This window comes from Saccoglossus kowalevskii, chromosome 17, assembly GCF_978046115.1.
Source record: "Saccoglossus kowalevskii chromosome 17, keSacKowa6.1, whole genome shotgun sequence".
Taxonomy (NCBI): Eukaryota; Metazoa; Hemichordata; class Enteropneusta; family Harrimaniidae; genus Saccoglossus; species Saccoglossus kowalevskii.
This window is the reverse complement of record NC_140657.1, coordinates 13463645-13481144: the sequence shown is the minus strand read 5'-3', so window position 1 is coordinate 13481144 and position 17500 is coordinate 13463645. Positions and strand designations below refer to the sequence as shown.

Below are 17500 nucleotides of genomic sequence, written 5' to 3'. Positions count from 1 at the left end.
TAACAATGTTTTTGATCCCTACGCTAAGTGACAAACATAAGTCAGGTGCAATTAAGAAAAAGACATGACTGTGAACAAGGCGTTTCAGTGACATCTGGGTCACTATAGTTATCACACCACACCACACCACTGTGTATTAATCAGTTTACTCTGATCCTGAGATACTGGTAACATATCAATGTCAACTGGAGGGACAATGAAAATTTATTTGAAAGTAAACTATAGGCCTCTTGATTGTACGCAAGGTATAGAATGTTACATAATACACTATTCCTAGAAATCGCGCCCTCTATTGATGTAATTTTCCTGTGATGTCAAGCTGACCATGGGGGTAAAAGACAGTCTTTTACCTCAATGAGCTAAGGTATAGGGGAGAATTGTGTTAACTCCACATTGGATTTTGTGGGATAGAAAAATGAAGCATAAAATGCGTTGGGGGAAACTCGTATCTTATGGTTGCAGACAGCTTGCAGTCACAAACAGTAAAAAATCTGAAAAAAAATCTTCAAAACAATCTTACCAGTGAAATTAATGGAAAGTTCAAAAATACAATCATAAGTTGCTAGAAAACAGGTTTACAGATATTGTTAGCACAAGGCTGTATGGCAAAGGTACGAGTTTTCCAAACACCCTCTATAGTTCAATTTTCTAGCACACAATCCTTTGCAAAATCCAATATGGAGTTAATGCTTCTTCCATATATGGGTGAACACAATGTCGTTTAAAGCGGGAGGGTCGTCACACGCGCACGCGCGGGAATTGAGTCCAAAGCGATGATAACACACGTTAAGAACGCAAAGGCTCATGGGTAGACGCTTGTTTGTAATCAATGACACGCTATGGCCACCTGACGCAAGCGTAGGTTTCGACTCCCCAACTCCCCAGTTGTTTGTTTCTTAAATAAGTAAAACGCCTCAAAAACAAAAAATCATAATTGATAGACGATTACAGACCTATATCGACGGAATTCCTGTCACCCATTAACGTCAAAGTAGCGTCTCGTCACCAAAGGGCGTGGTTAATAAGAATAGCAATTTTATTTCAATATATGTTTTAAATATACGTTCATAAAGTTTAGGATGTCATTTTGAAAACAGAATGTATTATCACATATATTATTGATAATTAGTATGGTGTATTTGACAAAGCACATAGTTTCACAGTCAAAAAATTGATAAATGATCAAGACAAAGAATAATCAACAAGATCAAAACAAAGAATAATCAACAAGATTAAGACAAAGAATAATCAACTGTATCTAGAAACACAGTTTACGAATTTATATAGTTTGTATACTACCAGCTAATATTGTGAACTTGGATTACATTTCTAAGACTAAATCATAAGATGTTTCGTAATGTATTTTGTGACGTCGAAGAAGAATACGATCAGTGTATGTTTACATGCATATGCAAATGTCTGGTATGGGAAACATTCACAAATCCTAAATTTAGCAATTGTATATTTAAGATTATATCTTAAAAGTTTCGTAAAATTTTTGTTTAAGGTAATCGTCAGGGCGTATTGGTGGGTATTTATCACTACCATCCACACACTTGACAACAGAAACATTATCAGGAACGTTGAAAAATGCTATCGATTGACGACTGGATTCTCTTTTTTTGATGCTTTTTGGTATTCCAACTTTATGTACCTGTAAACAAACATAAAATACAATTAACTCAATGACGTAACAGCATTACCGTAAGTGTATTACATATGAAAAAAAACACATCTAAATTATGGCATTTCGTAGAGTTAAAGCGGGCGAGTCGTCACCCGCGCATGCGTCAGATGGCCATAGCGTGTCAAAGTTTACAAACAAGCCTATATCCATGAGCCTTTGCATTTTTAGTTTGTGCGGTTATCATCGTTTGGAACTCAATTCCTGTGCGTGCGCAGGTGTCGATCCTCTCGCCTTAATACTCAAATGTAGAAATAACAACATGCTTGAACAACATACATTTTCAGTCATTCATTTAGAAGGTTAGCCTGTCCAAGATCAAAAACAATTGAAAAGTAAAACATTTTAAAACAAACATTCGATAAAATATATTCACTATATCAACAAGACAATGATATATAGACCTCATGCTATACGTCCTGTTTCACATGTAGAACCCGCAATAATCTATGTAACAGTTATATTTAAACACAAGCAAACCATATATATTATAAATAGGCGATGTCACTAACTGCGGAAACGAGTTTATCAGAAGTCCATCGCTGCATTAAATCTCCTATGTTGACAATAATACTTCCATCTATGGGCGTGGCGTCAATAAAACTACCATCCAGACATTGTATCTGTGAAATATAAACATTTTCAAAACCAGTCTGTTGTATTTATATATTGATTTTTTTTTGTATTCACAGAAATGTTTTGACTGACTACGCCGTGGTCTATAAATATAAGGACAGCAGAGTGTCAGTGATATATTCAATTATAAAAAAACAACAACATCGTATTCAGTTAAATACGACACTGATATAAAGTATTCATATACGAATACGAGTTTTGATTGTCACATATACCATACAAAATAACTCTATTCAAGACACATGAACATGTGTGACATATCAGGTTTGTGGCGTCGCCCCTCCAGCAAAACTTGACCCTTAAAATGCAGGAAATAGCGTTTCAGAGAGTATTGATTTTCCAATTTTTAAGGGGAGCATTCCCCCAGACCTCCTAGTAAGGTCGCGCGCAAGGTTAGTGAAAAATTTCGTGCCACCGCCTCTGCAGGTCATCACCTAGTAAGAGCTATTATGTTCGTTGAATGCTAACCATCCAACTACTTTATTTACTGTACACGGTAACTATGCGTAGCAGTAGGGACTTCGACAAGCTTGACAAGTTTGAATTCTTACGTTGGAGAGATACAGACCCGCCAGAAAATATTTACGCACCTGTCATTTGATCGTTTTCGTAACTAAAAATAACAATTCCGGGTAACATGATGTGTTGACTTTAAAATATACTAAATTTAAGAAGTACTAGTGCATTTTAGTCAAAATAAAATGGTACATTTGTGTTTAGTTTTTTTGTATGTAGACGTTTTTTCAGTGAGCGAAAATCGCCATGGTTCGCTCTATGGGAGCGCGCTCATTTGCATATATTTGCATCTCATTAAAACTTCGCGCCATAAAACATGTGCGATAGTCGTGTCCTTTCTCATGCAAATTTGAACCAATTGGGAAGCTGAAATTATTTCAACACGCGCTTCTGGGCGGGAATACCTGTCAGTTGTAGTTCATGAATATTCCTATCGAGGTCATAGTGTCAGATACGTAATTTTTATTTACAAACATTGAGCCATGCCGAAAGTTAGGGAATTGTCAGAATTTACTAAAGGGAACATTGAAGCACTGTATACAGAAGGAGTGTCTAATAGGGAAATTGCAAGAAGACTGGGAATTTCTGAAGGCTCCATACGTTTCAACCTGCGAAAACTTCGTCTGCGAGGTAGTATGGGCAATCGTCGTCGATCAGGTCGACCAAGGCGTACAACGCAACGCGAAGACGGCTACTCATCAGGTCTAGTTTAGCGAATCGGTTTCACACCGCCCGTGATTTGCGTGCCAATTTTAATCAACTCACTGGGAAAAGATTGAGTTTGAGCACTATAAAATCAAGACTATATAAGGATGGTAATCTTCGCGGCTGTGTTGCAAAAAAGAAACCTAAACTACAACCTCGACACATCGCAGCGCGGTTGCAATTTGCCAGACAACACATCGACTGGACTCCGGCGCAGTGGGCTCAAGTTATCTGGTCGGACGAATCAAAGTTTACGGTGTTTCGTAGCCGTGGAAGATTATTTGTACGTCGGAGACCAGGTGAAGAATACGAGCTGAAATGCATTAAACCTACAATAAAATTTGGTGGTGGTAGCGTCATGGTGTGGGGATGTTTTTCGGCTACCGGCTTAGGGTCGCTGGTCCGTGTACCGACGACCATGAACCGATGGAAATATTTGGATATCCTGCAAAACGAAATGATACCGTCGGCACTAAGACTCGTTGGACCCAATTTTCATTTCCAACAGGATAATGCCCCCGTTCACACAGCATTGGCAGTGACGGATTTTCTAAATAATCCACAAGAGTACGGATATTTTTTCGACAACTTTACCACTTTGAATTGGCCTGCACAGTCTCCAGATTTGAATCCCATTGAGAACCTCTGGGAGTTGATCGATTTAGAGGTGCATTCCCGACCAGTTGCTAACATCGAGGATTTATACGCGAGTATAATGGAAGCTTGGGGACAGTCCCAAGTGAACATGTGTCGGAAACTCGTCGATACCATGCCAAAACGGCTCAGAGAAGTCATCCAGCGAAGAGGTGGACACACGCTTTATTGACAATCGCCGCGTTCTATGTCTTCATTAATATTCATGAGCTTGCGTTTACACGGTATTCTCCATAGAGAATTCGAACGTTTTTTCACTGTTTCGTTCAGACTGCCGTTTTTATTCAATCCTGTATGACAATGACAATTTTGTTGTTTTTATTGTGTGTAAAAACGCATATTTTATTAGATATATAAATATATTTATTCAAACCGTTATTGAGTTTATTTTATTGTATAATATCGTAGGTAGTAGCTGCCTGTAGTGTGGCGCGTAAATACTTTCTGGCGGGTCTGTATATGTTCAACCCCCGAAAAATAGGCATTTCCTCAAACGGATAGTTCAGCTTTATGCGTATAACCAGTTTTCAACGATATCGATGATGCCCGACTGTTCACGTCTAGTACCAAATCTTACATACTTCTAAAAAAATCTTTAGGCGAGACAGATGAAACATGTAACAGACCAATGAACGGAGCCGTTGGCGCGATCACGTGATTGTCAGGGATGTGCCACAATGCATCAGCATTGCGAGGTTGCCACTTAGAAACACAATTAGGAAACAATTTGTTTTGAAATTGTTGTTTCTAATATCAGACATGCAAGTTGTTGAGCCTAAATAATCCTACAATGTCATGTAAAACATAGGTTTGTGTACAAATCGTCTTTTCAGTAAAATCGTGTCAAAATGCTTCCCGATAACATACATGATATTTCTAAATTGACTGATTCTATCGTCATGATATGATGTAAAGTTGTTTTTTGAGAAACGATTTTGATCAGACTCCAACAAACTGTTGAAAATAACCTACCTCTAGTCCTCCAATATCATCTTGGAATAGTAATGTCATTGATCCATAATCTGAATGCTCTTCACATCGTATCTGATTGGGTTTCAATTCAATACCCGGTGATATTGGTGGGTAGTAGAGAGTTCTCAGTGTTGTAGTATTGTCTGGTCCTTTGATGCCTTTATGAGCGTTTACAAATAGTAATGGATCCTGTGAAAATGAAATAACGCAAAAATGCGATCACTCTAAAAATAAATCATTAATAACTCAATAAAGCTGCAATTAATTATATGATAATATATAATTGATAGTGATAGGTTAATAGAAATTGTTCTTAGTACAGCAGTATTATATATTATGCACGAGTGTTGGCCAAAGAACTGACGCATCTGTCTATTTCATCGATATTACCACATAGTTTTGTTCTTTCCCTTGGATAAACTCACCTCCAGTTGTAGACCCCTCGCCATGACCTCAAACAGCCGATTGGATAATTCCATGCATACATCAAATACATTTAGAATGGATTCTGTGAACTTAAGATCCGAATTGTCTGTCGGCATCATCTACAAATAGACAACTTGAAGTCATTTCAACAATCCCCATATTGTATTTTGCTGAACTGACATTTGGGAGACAAAAGAATGTTGCATATCTCTCATGTTGAACTTCAATCTGAATCACTTTTATATTTGTGCATTTGTACTGGATTCAAACAAATTTTTAACAAAAGTTAAAACGAATGAAATACATATCACTGTAAATTATATATTATTAATCAATAAATATATGTTATTTTCATTTAAAAAAATTACTCGGATAGTGTCGAAAGCAAAGGTATCTTGTAATAACGTTGTTATGTGTATTTCATTTCCATTACTATTGTCTTGTCTACCCGATACTCGCAGTGAAAGAACCCCCTGTCCAGTGTGAGTTCTGCGGGTGGCACTTTCAATTGCAATAAACAGGCCTTACACTGTAACAATACTCAATTTAAACAAAGCATGACGAGAAATTATGTTTGAATTTTCAGACCAATCAGTAATCTTAGAAATATTACATCATTGTCGCTTATTAGTAGTAATTATACCCTTAATGTGTCTGGTGCCATTTTTGGTCTGTTAAATGTTAAATACAAATAATTAATACAGTTACCTTATCTCTGATTCGACAAACACATTTATATAAATATCATATTATCACACCTCCCTTACTCCTGACATATATATAAACTTACCTTGGAATTACCAATACAAAACATAGGCACGTAGTTATAACATTCCTTGTAATCCCCAGGTCTACTCGGGTTTGTTCTGAAAATTAAACCAAATGTTTATTGTTCAATTGTAACAACCACGACAGACAGATTCTCTAAACAGGCAATCGAGAGTGCTTTAAAATATGTCAAATTTGAAAAAGGCAAAAGACGAAATCCTAAATATTTTTATAAACGTGAAATAGAGTACTATGTTTAAATATTAAACGTGGAATGAGCCACTTTCTGATACAATCCGATGTATTTACGGCGTGTATTTTATTTTATATTTTATTTTAATATTTTTTTATTACGTATTTGTGATTAGGTATATTTATCATCTGAACCAATGCATATGTACCGAGATTGCAACGAGACCTCCTATGACTGGTTTAGTCAACGAATCACAGACCTCCTTCTATAGCGCACCTGATGACGTCACCAGAATCAGGTCACACACACACTCAAATAAAATGGCGATTATACCGACTTTAGCGATGAAAACGATCGGGAAAATAACGGCTTTTCGATAAGTTGTCAAATGCAACGAAAATCATCTATGATTTTTATGTTAATATTGTGGCTTAAATGGTTCCAGTTTAGGTTGTTATTTTGCGTAGTTATTCCAGGAGTGACGATTTTTTTCCACCGGTTCCACCGAACACCGGTATCTTTTTCCAGTCACTTGCCCTAGAGACGGGTGACTGTTTTGGTGACTGTCTTGCCAAACTCGTCTACGGTATTGAAGCCGTAGCTGTAAATATTTATTAAAATGTATCAACATTTCGTACAACAACGAATATTAAAGTAATTGAGCTGATTTGGACTAGAATAAAATAGTTTTTATTTCGCACACATCTAAATTGATCAGGAAATATATTCTCCAATATTCTGCGTATACACCGTTATACAGTTTAAAATCAGTTTGCATTGCTTACTATAGCTGCCTAGAGTGTTCTATCATCATGATTTATTTATTTTTTTGTTTCCATCTAGATAATTATGCTCAGTGTTTGGTGTAAAGTCGAAGAGATGACTGAATAAACGAACCTTGGCTGGCGAAGATGCATCAGGAAGTGTACATATTTGTTGGAAATGACAATTTTGGAATATAATAGTTCAATAACGAGAATTCAAATTCCCACAGATAATTTATGAGGGCAACACAAATTTGCGGGAAAATGGATGAGACAAACTAATAAACACTAACACCGATGAGAACATGCAGTCTTGCTACACTGCGAAAAGTATAGGCTTCTCACTTTAACAGTTTAAGGTGCGAGTGAGTAAAAGGAAAAATTAAATAAATTGTCCGTCGCAGTACATGACAGAACATGATTTTTTAGCTTTCAAAGGCAAATGAAAAACAGCATTTAACCATCTTTCCCGGGCATTTTCCCCGGCCAACCTTTGATTGAGATGAGATGATTGTCTTCAAAATGAAACCCATGCGACGCAACATGATCTTTTTTCTTGTACATTGGAATTGTTTGTTAAATATTTCTCCAATGAGTACGCCGTCGGCCAATTTAAAATGTTAGCTGTGATTGGCTGTAGCTTATACGAGATTTGAACGGGATTTATATTTTCATTGGGTCAGATCCTTGTTTGGCATTCGCAATTACCAAAACTTTTAAAAAACTATTAACAAATAAACAATAAAATAAAATAAAATAAAATAAAATTTATAACCTCCAAATATTTAGATGCTAGTAGCATACATAAAATGAAATATACTCGACATACCATTGCAGATCATTTTAGGAGTTGAATATAATCATTTTAAGAGTTATTCCATCGGTTTTGATTGTGTATAGTGAATGAGATTGTTTGTTTCAGACTTGTTCTAAGTATGCGCCCACTTAGTCCGTCTTCAAGATAACAAGATGGGAGTTAGGGTTAGTAAAGAATTGTTTTAAACTAAAATATAACTAACACAAACTGATTCAATGTTAAGCAGTGGAACTACTTACGCTTCCCCGCCATTTTCGATGTAGCCGTGGTGGCTATTCTTCATTTTCAGATATTTATTCTTTGTTTCAGATGGCAAGGAAAAGAACATAGATGAATGCTTGAATGCATTATCAATCTGCATCAAAATAAATAAATAAATAAATAAATAAATAAATAAATAAATAAATAAATAAATAAATAAATAAATAAATAAATAAATAAATAAATAAATAAATAAATAAATAAATAAATAAATAAATAAATAAATAAATAAATACCATGGTGGATCCTTGGAAGGAAAAGTTGCATGGCGCACAGTAACATGGCATGTCGTTGCATCAAATAAAATGGCACAAAGTGAAATGACATGTAGTTTCATCAAATAACATGGCACATAGTGGAATGGCATGTGTTTACATAAAATTGCATTGCGGATAGTAGAATGCATGTCATTGCATCAAAAAGCATGGCGCATTGTGGAATGGCATGTCGTTACATAAAATGGCATTGCACATAGTGGATTGGCATATCATTGCATCAAAAGGCATGGCGCATAGTGGAATGGCATGTCGTTACATAAAATGGCATTCCGCATTGTGGAATGGCATGTTGTTGCATCAAATGACATAGTGTATGGTAGAATGGCATGTTGTTGCATAAAATGGCATTGCACATTGTAGAATGGCATGTCATTGCATCAAATGACATGGCGCTTGGTAGAATGGCATGTCGTTGCATAAAATGGCATTGCGCATTGTGGAATGGCATGTCATTGCATCAAATGACATGGCGCATGGTGGAATTGCATGTTCTTGCATCAAATTGTATGGCACATATTGGAATGGATGTCGTTGCATCAAATGACATGGCACGTAGTGGAATGGCATGTGGTATTGTGAAATTGCAACATAAATACTCAAATCTCAGGGATTTGAATATCAAACTATCAAACCCTCGCCTCTAATGTCAGTTTTCACAAACCACTTATTTGGCATCAAAGCAATACGTTATAATTGCAAGCCACTGACCTTGAAAAGCCGTGCGACCAGAAATACATACAATATATTTACCAACTATGCTTCTATTATGGTATAGTATTCACCCAAAGTATGCGAGCTTTTGCCAATAATGTTGAAATTCCCAGTGTGCCTAGTATTTCTCACGGGTTCGCCGTACATACAAACAATAATGATAACATTTATAAATAAACGTTATTGCTAATTAGATTTACATTTATGTAGTGACTGGTTTGAACTATTTTTAAACAATGAAAATGCTACTTTGTTATCTAAATACTAATTCGCTATTTTTTGTTTGACCTCGACCTATTTTTTAAAATGTCAGTGTTGATATAACATTAATATTGCCATTTATTAATTATTTCTTGTAATATCTATAAATGTCTTAAAATATTACTTTGTGTAATGTAACAAATTTAATATCTAATAAAATAATGAAGAGAAAATAACATTTACTTAATTGGAACGAGGATGGTATTCAAAAGTGTTAAGTGATATGTGTAATTCGCAATATATCCTCCTTGCAAATAGCAGCACATCAACGAACAGTTTCATAAATTCGGACGTGATTAGGTTTCCAGCGTTTCAGGGTGCTACCTAGTCACCGAATTTCACTTTAACATTCCAGATGAATTATATTGCAAATCAATACACATCGAAAACGTAACGAATACATTCTAGCCGTATTTATTACGATTTTATACTGAAGGCTAAAATAGCGGATGATGTGTTTGATAATGGCGCGTGCATTCGATCTATACTCACCAGTGTTTGTGGAATACCATGGTTGGTCAAATAAAGAAAACCGATTGTCTTGAATGCATTATGTACGTCATCTATAAGTTTCTGGAAAAACTCCTCTTCCGGAGACTCTCTCAGCAAACCATACGCAGTGAAGTCGATGACAGGGATTATTCGGGCTGCCATGTGTGGTAACTGTCTGTCCACGTCCACACTGAATAAATGATGCCCCCAGTGGCGATCCTGTGATAGGATATATTTGTAACACTTCAAAAACATTTGCTTTCGACACACGATAAAATATACATTATTGCATATAGCATTTATGATCAAACTGTCGCAATAATCAAACTCCAATATTGTATCAAATGAAGATACTTTCAAGGCCATTTGAACAGCAGTTGTAGGTTCCAGGTGTCGCCTCTGCCCGTCCATTCAATCCAGGGCGAAAATAACATGGCATGTTCGTGGATTACATAATTATATCAGTAATGTACGGAATGCTTCACAAGTCACCATTTGCGAAAACACTAATTGCCCCCAACACTTCATGAATAATGAAAAAAAATGATCTTGTGACTGATCACTACAATTTTATCGTACGTACTCAATATCAGATCGATTGCCCGAAACATCAATTTTAAACAAATGTGTGAATGAGACATACTTCAGATGTGTATCACCATCATCTACTATTTTGAAACTAGTATAATTTTGTATGACTGGTGTGGCCAGATTTGGGACATGTTTGGCGTTTGATTAAAATATTTATGTATAATCTAAGAGATGCTTCAAACATATCACAAACATAAATATGTTATAGACTCATTTTAAGCACAGGAATACATTGAGTGGTTACAATGAACAAAGACACACTAACATCAGCATGAAGATTGAGCATTTATTCCCAGCAACATTTTCCAAATAATTGACAAAAGCCATAACCCAATAAAATAACAAATGAACTAATGTAACTCATATTCATATGGTGTAGACTGCCTTCATCAAGTAAATGTGATAATTAGAACATCAATGCGAGAAGCACTTTTAAATGTGCTTGCATTCATTCCTATGTTGAAAAGCATATCAACATAACTCCATGCCTGTATTTGTGATTTCAATGAATATTGAATATTGACTCAAACTGTTCAATAAATAGGTGCAGCTTCTTGAATCAAGCTCCAGATGACACCAGATTTAGGTTGCTGACAATTTTGTATGATAAATGGCAGTTTAGGTGCAGGATTTCTGAACACTGTGCCAATGCCACCACATCATATTTATTTAACATGGCCGACATGGCCGACATGAGATATTGTGCGACCTCATGCAATTATGCTTCAAAGTGCACACATATTATAAGTCTTTTTGGACGCGTTTGAGACCGGTCTGAGAAATGTCCATATCTAGCTTTTAGTTTGAATACAATTTCATGAATAGCACGATTTGAAAATTTACTGCGCATGCCTGTTCCTAACAAACTAGCCAGGAACTAGGTTTAAAATAATGATTTTAACAGGAAATGTTTCAGTCATATCTGAATAGGAGTGCACATGTCCCAGGCATATTTTGGACATATGTAAAATATGTCACTTCATTGGACATGTATCAATCTGAGACATTTTTCAATGATCACGTTTTGGTAAGGAGTATGGCGAGCAATTAGCACATACAAAAAAGTTTCAGGAGAGACAACAGTGACAATCAATGTCCAGAACTGTCGCCTGGCATAAAAAAATATTTAAAAAGAAAAAAGGAGTATGGCTTCTGATCAAATTAGAATGTTAACAAAACAATTCAAAGCCACATTGGCTTGGACTCCTAACGAAAAGAGAGCCAAATTGCAAATTATGAGTATGCCAATTTTGACAAAGAAACAAAAGTACTACTTTTCACACTTGAGATTTGACGCAATTTTTTGTTTTGCAAAACAGATTTGCTAGATCAGCAAGTAAATTGTTATTACGTGTACACCATGGGTAAAAATAAACAGTATATGTTAAGATAATACATGTTAGAAAACAGTGATCCAAGAAGACGTCACTAGTAAATAAATGATGAGCCGGGAAACTCCATCATTTCAACCAATTACATATTGTCTGGCAGTCACAATTTTCTATGATTTGACAAGATAATTTACTTGCTATGCACATTCATATTTGTGAAGACTGTCCGGAAAAACAATGCCTCCGAAACTACATTGCAGTAAGATCGTAGAGTTATACTGTCAATACCTGGGTATTCTGTTGTTAACAGCACTCTATTTAAACAATGCTCCGTCTAGTTTAAATGAGTTCATTTGGTTTCTGAAATGAAATAGTTGGACAAACGCAGCACCCTGTTACATTTGCCGCATTTTCAGTTGCAATTGTCCTTGAGCCATCCATCTGTGTAGTTACAATCAGCCATGACATTTTACCATGTCCCATTTGCTTGAGAGTTTTTTTGTGGATACTGCTAAGCACTGCTCGAAAATGCCTAGGTGAACAATCACCGTTTTTTTGTATTTGGTCAACTCAATTTAATTAGTATCTAAGTTGAAGGATTGCCAACTTCATTATGAAATTTTGCAATTGTGGTAATGTACATATCCCAAAAACAGTCGTGCCATGATTAAACATTGTTGCAAAATAACTCTCGACAAATTCGTGGAACAACATAGTTCAAGATGGCTTATTCAGACACTGGATTAAACTGAACTGTTTTAGACTATCAATTTGTATATCTCTAGCTGTCAGTTAATTCTAACTTTTACTTCACTTGGCCCCTTTGGCGATCCAAAAAACATATCAGCTTTTAAAGACATTTTATTACACATAATATAAATTCTCTCACCAATCATTGACAAAAATGTCTAATGTTTGCCAGCAACCCGATTGATTTTCATTATTGAACATTATTTAATAATAATAATTTATTTGTTGTTTAATGGCCTTCGGCCCATTACCATCATACAAAATAATTGTTGACAAAAAATAAATTTATATTACGAAATATGTATAAAAATATAGATGAAGAGGGTGTCAATAGATAGTATAAGCACTATATAATGTGATGGGGATATTAATATTTATATATGCAAGCATATTAGGTTATTCTAACTTGATGTTAAATAAATAGAGCTAACGAGTTAATGACTTGGCTTTTAGAGGAGCTTAATAATTGTACTAGAGTATTCAAATTTTCATTATCGAACATTACTTGAATAAAAAAAACTACTGTAAATCAAATTGGTTGTACTTAAGGTATAGATTCAGGTTCGTAAGCACTTGGAAGTGATTTGTTTTGCTATAGTCTTGGCTATAGACTGTTAACATTTTGCAGCATTGTGAATAGTGGAACATACTCAAACGACGATTTTAAAATATAGAAAACAGGTACAAACATTCTCTCTTTTTAAATGCTTTGCAAGATTTAGCAAGGCTGTACATAAACAATAAATAGGAAATATGGTGAAAAAAGTAATGACGGGATCTCCATATTATGCACTACATTTAACTTTTTACAAAACAATAATAGGTTTAAATTTGGAACTGTTACAGCCATTTTAATTATGAGCATTAGCAAACTCCTTACTAAGTGAATGGTTATGCAAATTATCCATTATCTCCACATGTATTTTCCAGTTTACCATGGATGTTCAAATCTAAATACCTCTCACAATTCTTGTTTATTTCGATTGAAACTTTCACGCAACGTTTATCAGTTGTTTATTGACAAAAAGGGCGTCCAGCCGTATATATAGTATGTTTTGTTTTCGTATAACAAAGTTTTCAAGCACGATATGTGCTGTATATTCAATCCCGGTCAATGTCAAGACAAACTGGCAACACCGGTGGGAGCTAAGTAATTTTCCTACCAGAAAACACGAACGGATATAATGTCCGTTTTATGACAGTGACGTTAATCGTCTACATAAATGGTTATTGCATCACATCGACATGCTAAAATCCAAAATCAACCGACGCTTGCTGATGTTCGATCGACATTGGGTGGGTTGTGTCTAAATTTACCTTTCCTCAAACCTTTAAAAATACTCTGTATGACGCAGTTTTCTCACGATCTCCGGTGAAATGGACCGTGCGAAGTTAGACGGCAAGGTTGAAATGGGTCGTAATATTTTGCTACACAAGGGCCATTCGCAGTTTTTATTACTCAATCGCTCAAACGCCGGTTCGAAAAAGTCAAAATGAAAGGCAAACTATTGTAAATTGAGACAGGTTTCATTCAACTACAGACGAGACGAGTCGGTAAAAATTAAACGAACCACGACCTCTGGAAAGACCTCATTCATAGAGTGCCTTAGAACCAGAGGTCACTGAGCATGGCCGTACAACGTACTTGGCGACATCGCTACAGATACATGTTAGCAGAAAGGGGGTTTCCAATTAAGGTAACCAAGATGGCATCGCAAAGTGCTTGATTTTTCCCGCAGTGTTTAAAAACAGCAGCTCGTTGCCGATTTCTCTGTAATTTCCATGGTATTTTTAATTAACCGAGCATCTGACGTTAGTTAGTTAGTTAGTGAAAAAATAGTTATCGATGGCAGCACAGCAATGGTGTTTATTCGCAATGCTACCAGCACGGTGATCGTTACAGCGAAACGAAAAATGTACAAGTCAGTTTTAAATTGCCTTTAGAGAAAAAAATATGCGTAAAAAAATATTAAATAGTATACCACTGGAAGCTGCCAGACTGGAAGTTGTTGACATGTTGGGAGATAAGGATGGTAAAGTTTACTTATCATTTAAAACTGTGTTTTTTTGTTATTCCGCTTGCATGCTGGAAGCATCTACGTCTTATCTATTTTTTTGTCGTTTGCGAGACTAGTTGATAGCGCTTGAGGTAAGTTAAACAGGGTCGGGGATAGGAAGCTACACATCGCCGCACCATAACTGAGGCCAGCAACTCATTTGCAGATAACATCAACAGTGACTTGTCAATCAAAGAGCAACGCAAACAAACTTTCGGGACTTTTAATCACATACACATTTTAAAATCGATTTTTTAGTATGTTCCTGCATTGATAATGCTCTGCACTTTTAACACTATCTAGCCAAGTCTGTCTAGGTAAGAACAAGCAAAAAATCACTCCGAGTGCCCACAAATCTGCACCTTAATCTATGAAACTGTCTTAGTATAAAGTTCGATTATGATGAGCAGGGTGTAACATGGTGTACCAACTTCCTTCAAACTTTGGACACTATGTATGCATATTCACTGCATGCCATTTTGAGCTGAACGTTTTTAATCAGTTATTATGATTGAGTGGTTAACATGCCCATATCTTATTGCAAGATGCTTTACCATGTGCACGATATCGAAGCCCTTGGTGGGGGTCATGTTCAGTACACGCCATTTCTAGATGACGTTTTGGGTTCAGAAAATGAGGTTGTGTGATTCAATAAACACAACAACACAACATTTTAGGCCATTCTCAAAAAATAAAATAATGGCCAATAGCGCAAATAATCTGAATGCGCACTCACATATGCCCATTATAATACAATAACATAATAAAATATACGATTTAATTAGATAATCATGTTACAATATGTATTTAATAACTATTTGCATTAGTAGATATACATCAACATCAACACGTAGGATGTCCTGATTATGCATATTTTCTACATTATGGGTAGGTGAGTGGTTATTTAGACGTTGTTTAATTATTTAGTGCACTAAAGAGCCAATGCCATTCTGACCTTTGAAAGACTATTTGTCACATACTGTGTGTGCTGAACAGAATTATTCCTGTTTTATTGTCATATATACAAATAGTTCAGCCAATGTAAGACTCGACTCTAAAGTGTGGCACTTAGACAATGAGATCGGCTACATTTCAAGGCAAACATGTATACATATATGTGTGAGGCCAGTGAATTCGATTCTAGCAAAATAAAATACAGAACACATGTTCTTGGAACACTAAACACCATATATATATATATGATCTTTATGTACAAGTTCAAGGCCATCGGCCCATAAAAGTATATACATAAATATTCTTAAATTACAAAAAATCAGCAATATCGCTTCTAAGTTTCAATGTGTGATAAGCATAGGCTGCCAAACTTTTAATTATATTTGTTTCTTGTAAAGTTAATAATTCTACAAATTTATGAAAAGATGGAGGGTGGAAATAATATTTTGGAAGATACAATTGACGAAATTCAGAATAAAATGGGCATACTATTTCTATTTGATTTGTATAACAGACTTTACAAAGCCGCTGGTCTATCTCAAGAGTTCCCCTGTCATTTTCTATGCGTAGGCTATACGAAGAGCAACGAAAACGTGCTAAGGTTTTTCTGTGGGAGTTTATAGTGACCGAAGTAAGATATTTCTCCCGCTGTAGCTCTGTTTTAAATTCGCGAAAAGTCACGAGTTTTTCAAACGTACATATGTCACTTAGCCAGCTATGCTGCAAGTAACATTTGAATCCAACAGTAAATGTTTCCATAAACGTGCTAGTATTGTTAACTTCCTGACTGTACCAACATTTTTTCATATTACAAATAAACAACAATTTTTTTTATATCAGTGATCCATGTATGACTCTTCTATACTGTAAAGCATATCATAACATTTACGGGGATATCTATTATGGGGCATGTTAATTAATTTTGTCCAATATTTTGCACAGCGTTTCGCGGTATACTGAAAAAATGAGATACCTCCCACACTCACCTAATAAACAACTGTTTGGGGATTTTTGTGAGACACCAAGGTAATACCTACAAGCAAGAAACTGGATTCGTTCGAGGCAATCATACTGTCGAAACCCCCAAATTTCAGCACCATATGTTAAAATTGGCAAAATCCTGGAGTCGAAAAGTTTAAATAATACACCATAATTAAGGGGACCTGTTTGTCACTTATTTTCATAATGGCAAACATGGACTTTTTGGCTTGTTGTGCTAAAACCTTTGTTGCTGTCGACCATATAAGTCGACAAGAAAATACAACCCCAAGATATTTATAGTAGGAAACTGCCTCGATTTCTTCAACTTTTTTTCATTCTTAGACAAGTGACCACCAGCTTTAAAAACCAACATTTATGTTTTTCCCAATTCACTTTCATTTTCCACCTGACACAGTAACTATTTAATATTTTAAGAGATCTTTGCAACCCGATCACCGTATCTGAAAACATTGTTACATCATCTGCAGATAATAGGCAGAAAAGTTCGACAGGGTCGGAGGTAGATGAATGCTATGATCATTGCGTTGATGCAATTCAAAGAACAGTTTATGAAAAGGGAAAATAAAAAAGGGCTTAGCATGCAGCCTTGCCGAACGCCTACAGACAGTCAAAATATTCGGTCTTTCGATTTGGGGTGTGGACACACGATTTCACGTTTGAATATATGCTGGACAATA

At 35.7% G+C, this 17500-nt stretch overlaps 1 protein-coding gene across 1 annotated transcript; it reads right to left on the bottom strand.

The window, feature by feature from the left end:
* Positions 1–1471: 1471 nt before the first annotated feature.
* LOC144361676 (uncharacterized) lies at positions 1472–10300 on the bottom strand. Its single transcript, XM_085491888.1, has 7 exons — positions 10139–10300; positions 8375–8490; positions 6384–6459; positions 5593–5712; positions 5168–5356; positions 2197–2307; positions 1472–1654 (listed from the first exon to the last, which is right to left on the bottom strand). The coding sequence occupies exons 1-7, from the start codon at positions 10298–10300 to the stop codon at positions 1472–1474; spliced, it is 957 nt and encodes a 318-aa protein (XP_085348014.1).
* Between the last annotated feature and the right edge of the window lie 7200 nt (positions 10301–17500).

What these genes read in the sequence shown, in the direction of transcription:
- LOC144361676 (XM_085491888.1), bottom strand. Translation starts at nt 10,300, where the DNA reads ATGGCAGCCCGAATAATCCCTGTCATCGACTTCACTGCGTATGGTTTG. An exon ending in ATCGAAAATGGCGGGGAAGC is followed by an intron (nt 6,460 to 8,374) that starts GTAAGTAGTTCC and finishes TTTAATTTTCAG; the next exon opens with AACAAACCCGAGTAGACCTG. An exon ending in CGAGGGGTCTACAACTGGAG is followed by an intron (nt 5,357 to 5,592) that starts GTGAGTTTATCC and finishes TCATTTTCACAG; the next exon opens with GATCCATTACTATTTGTAAA.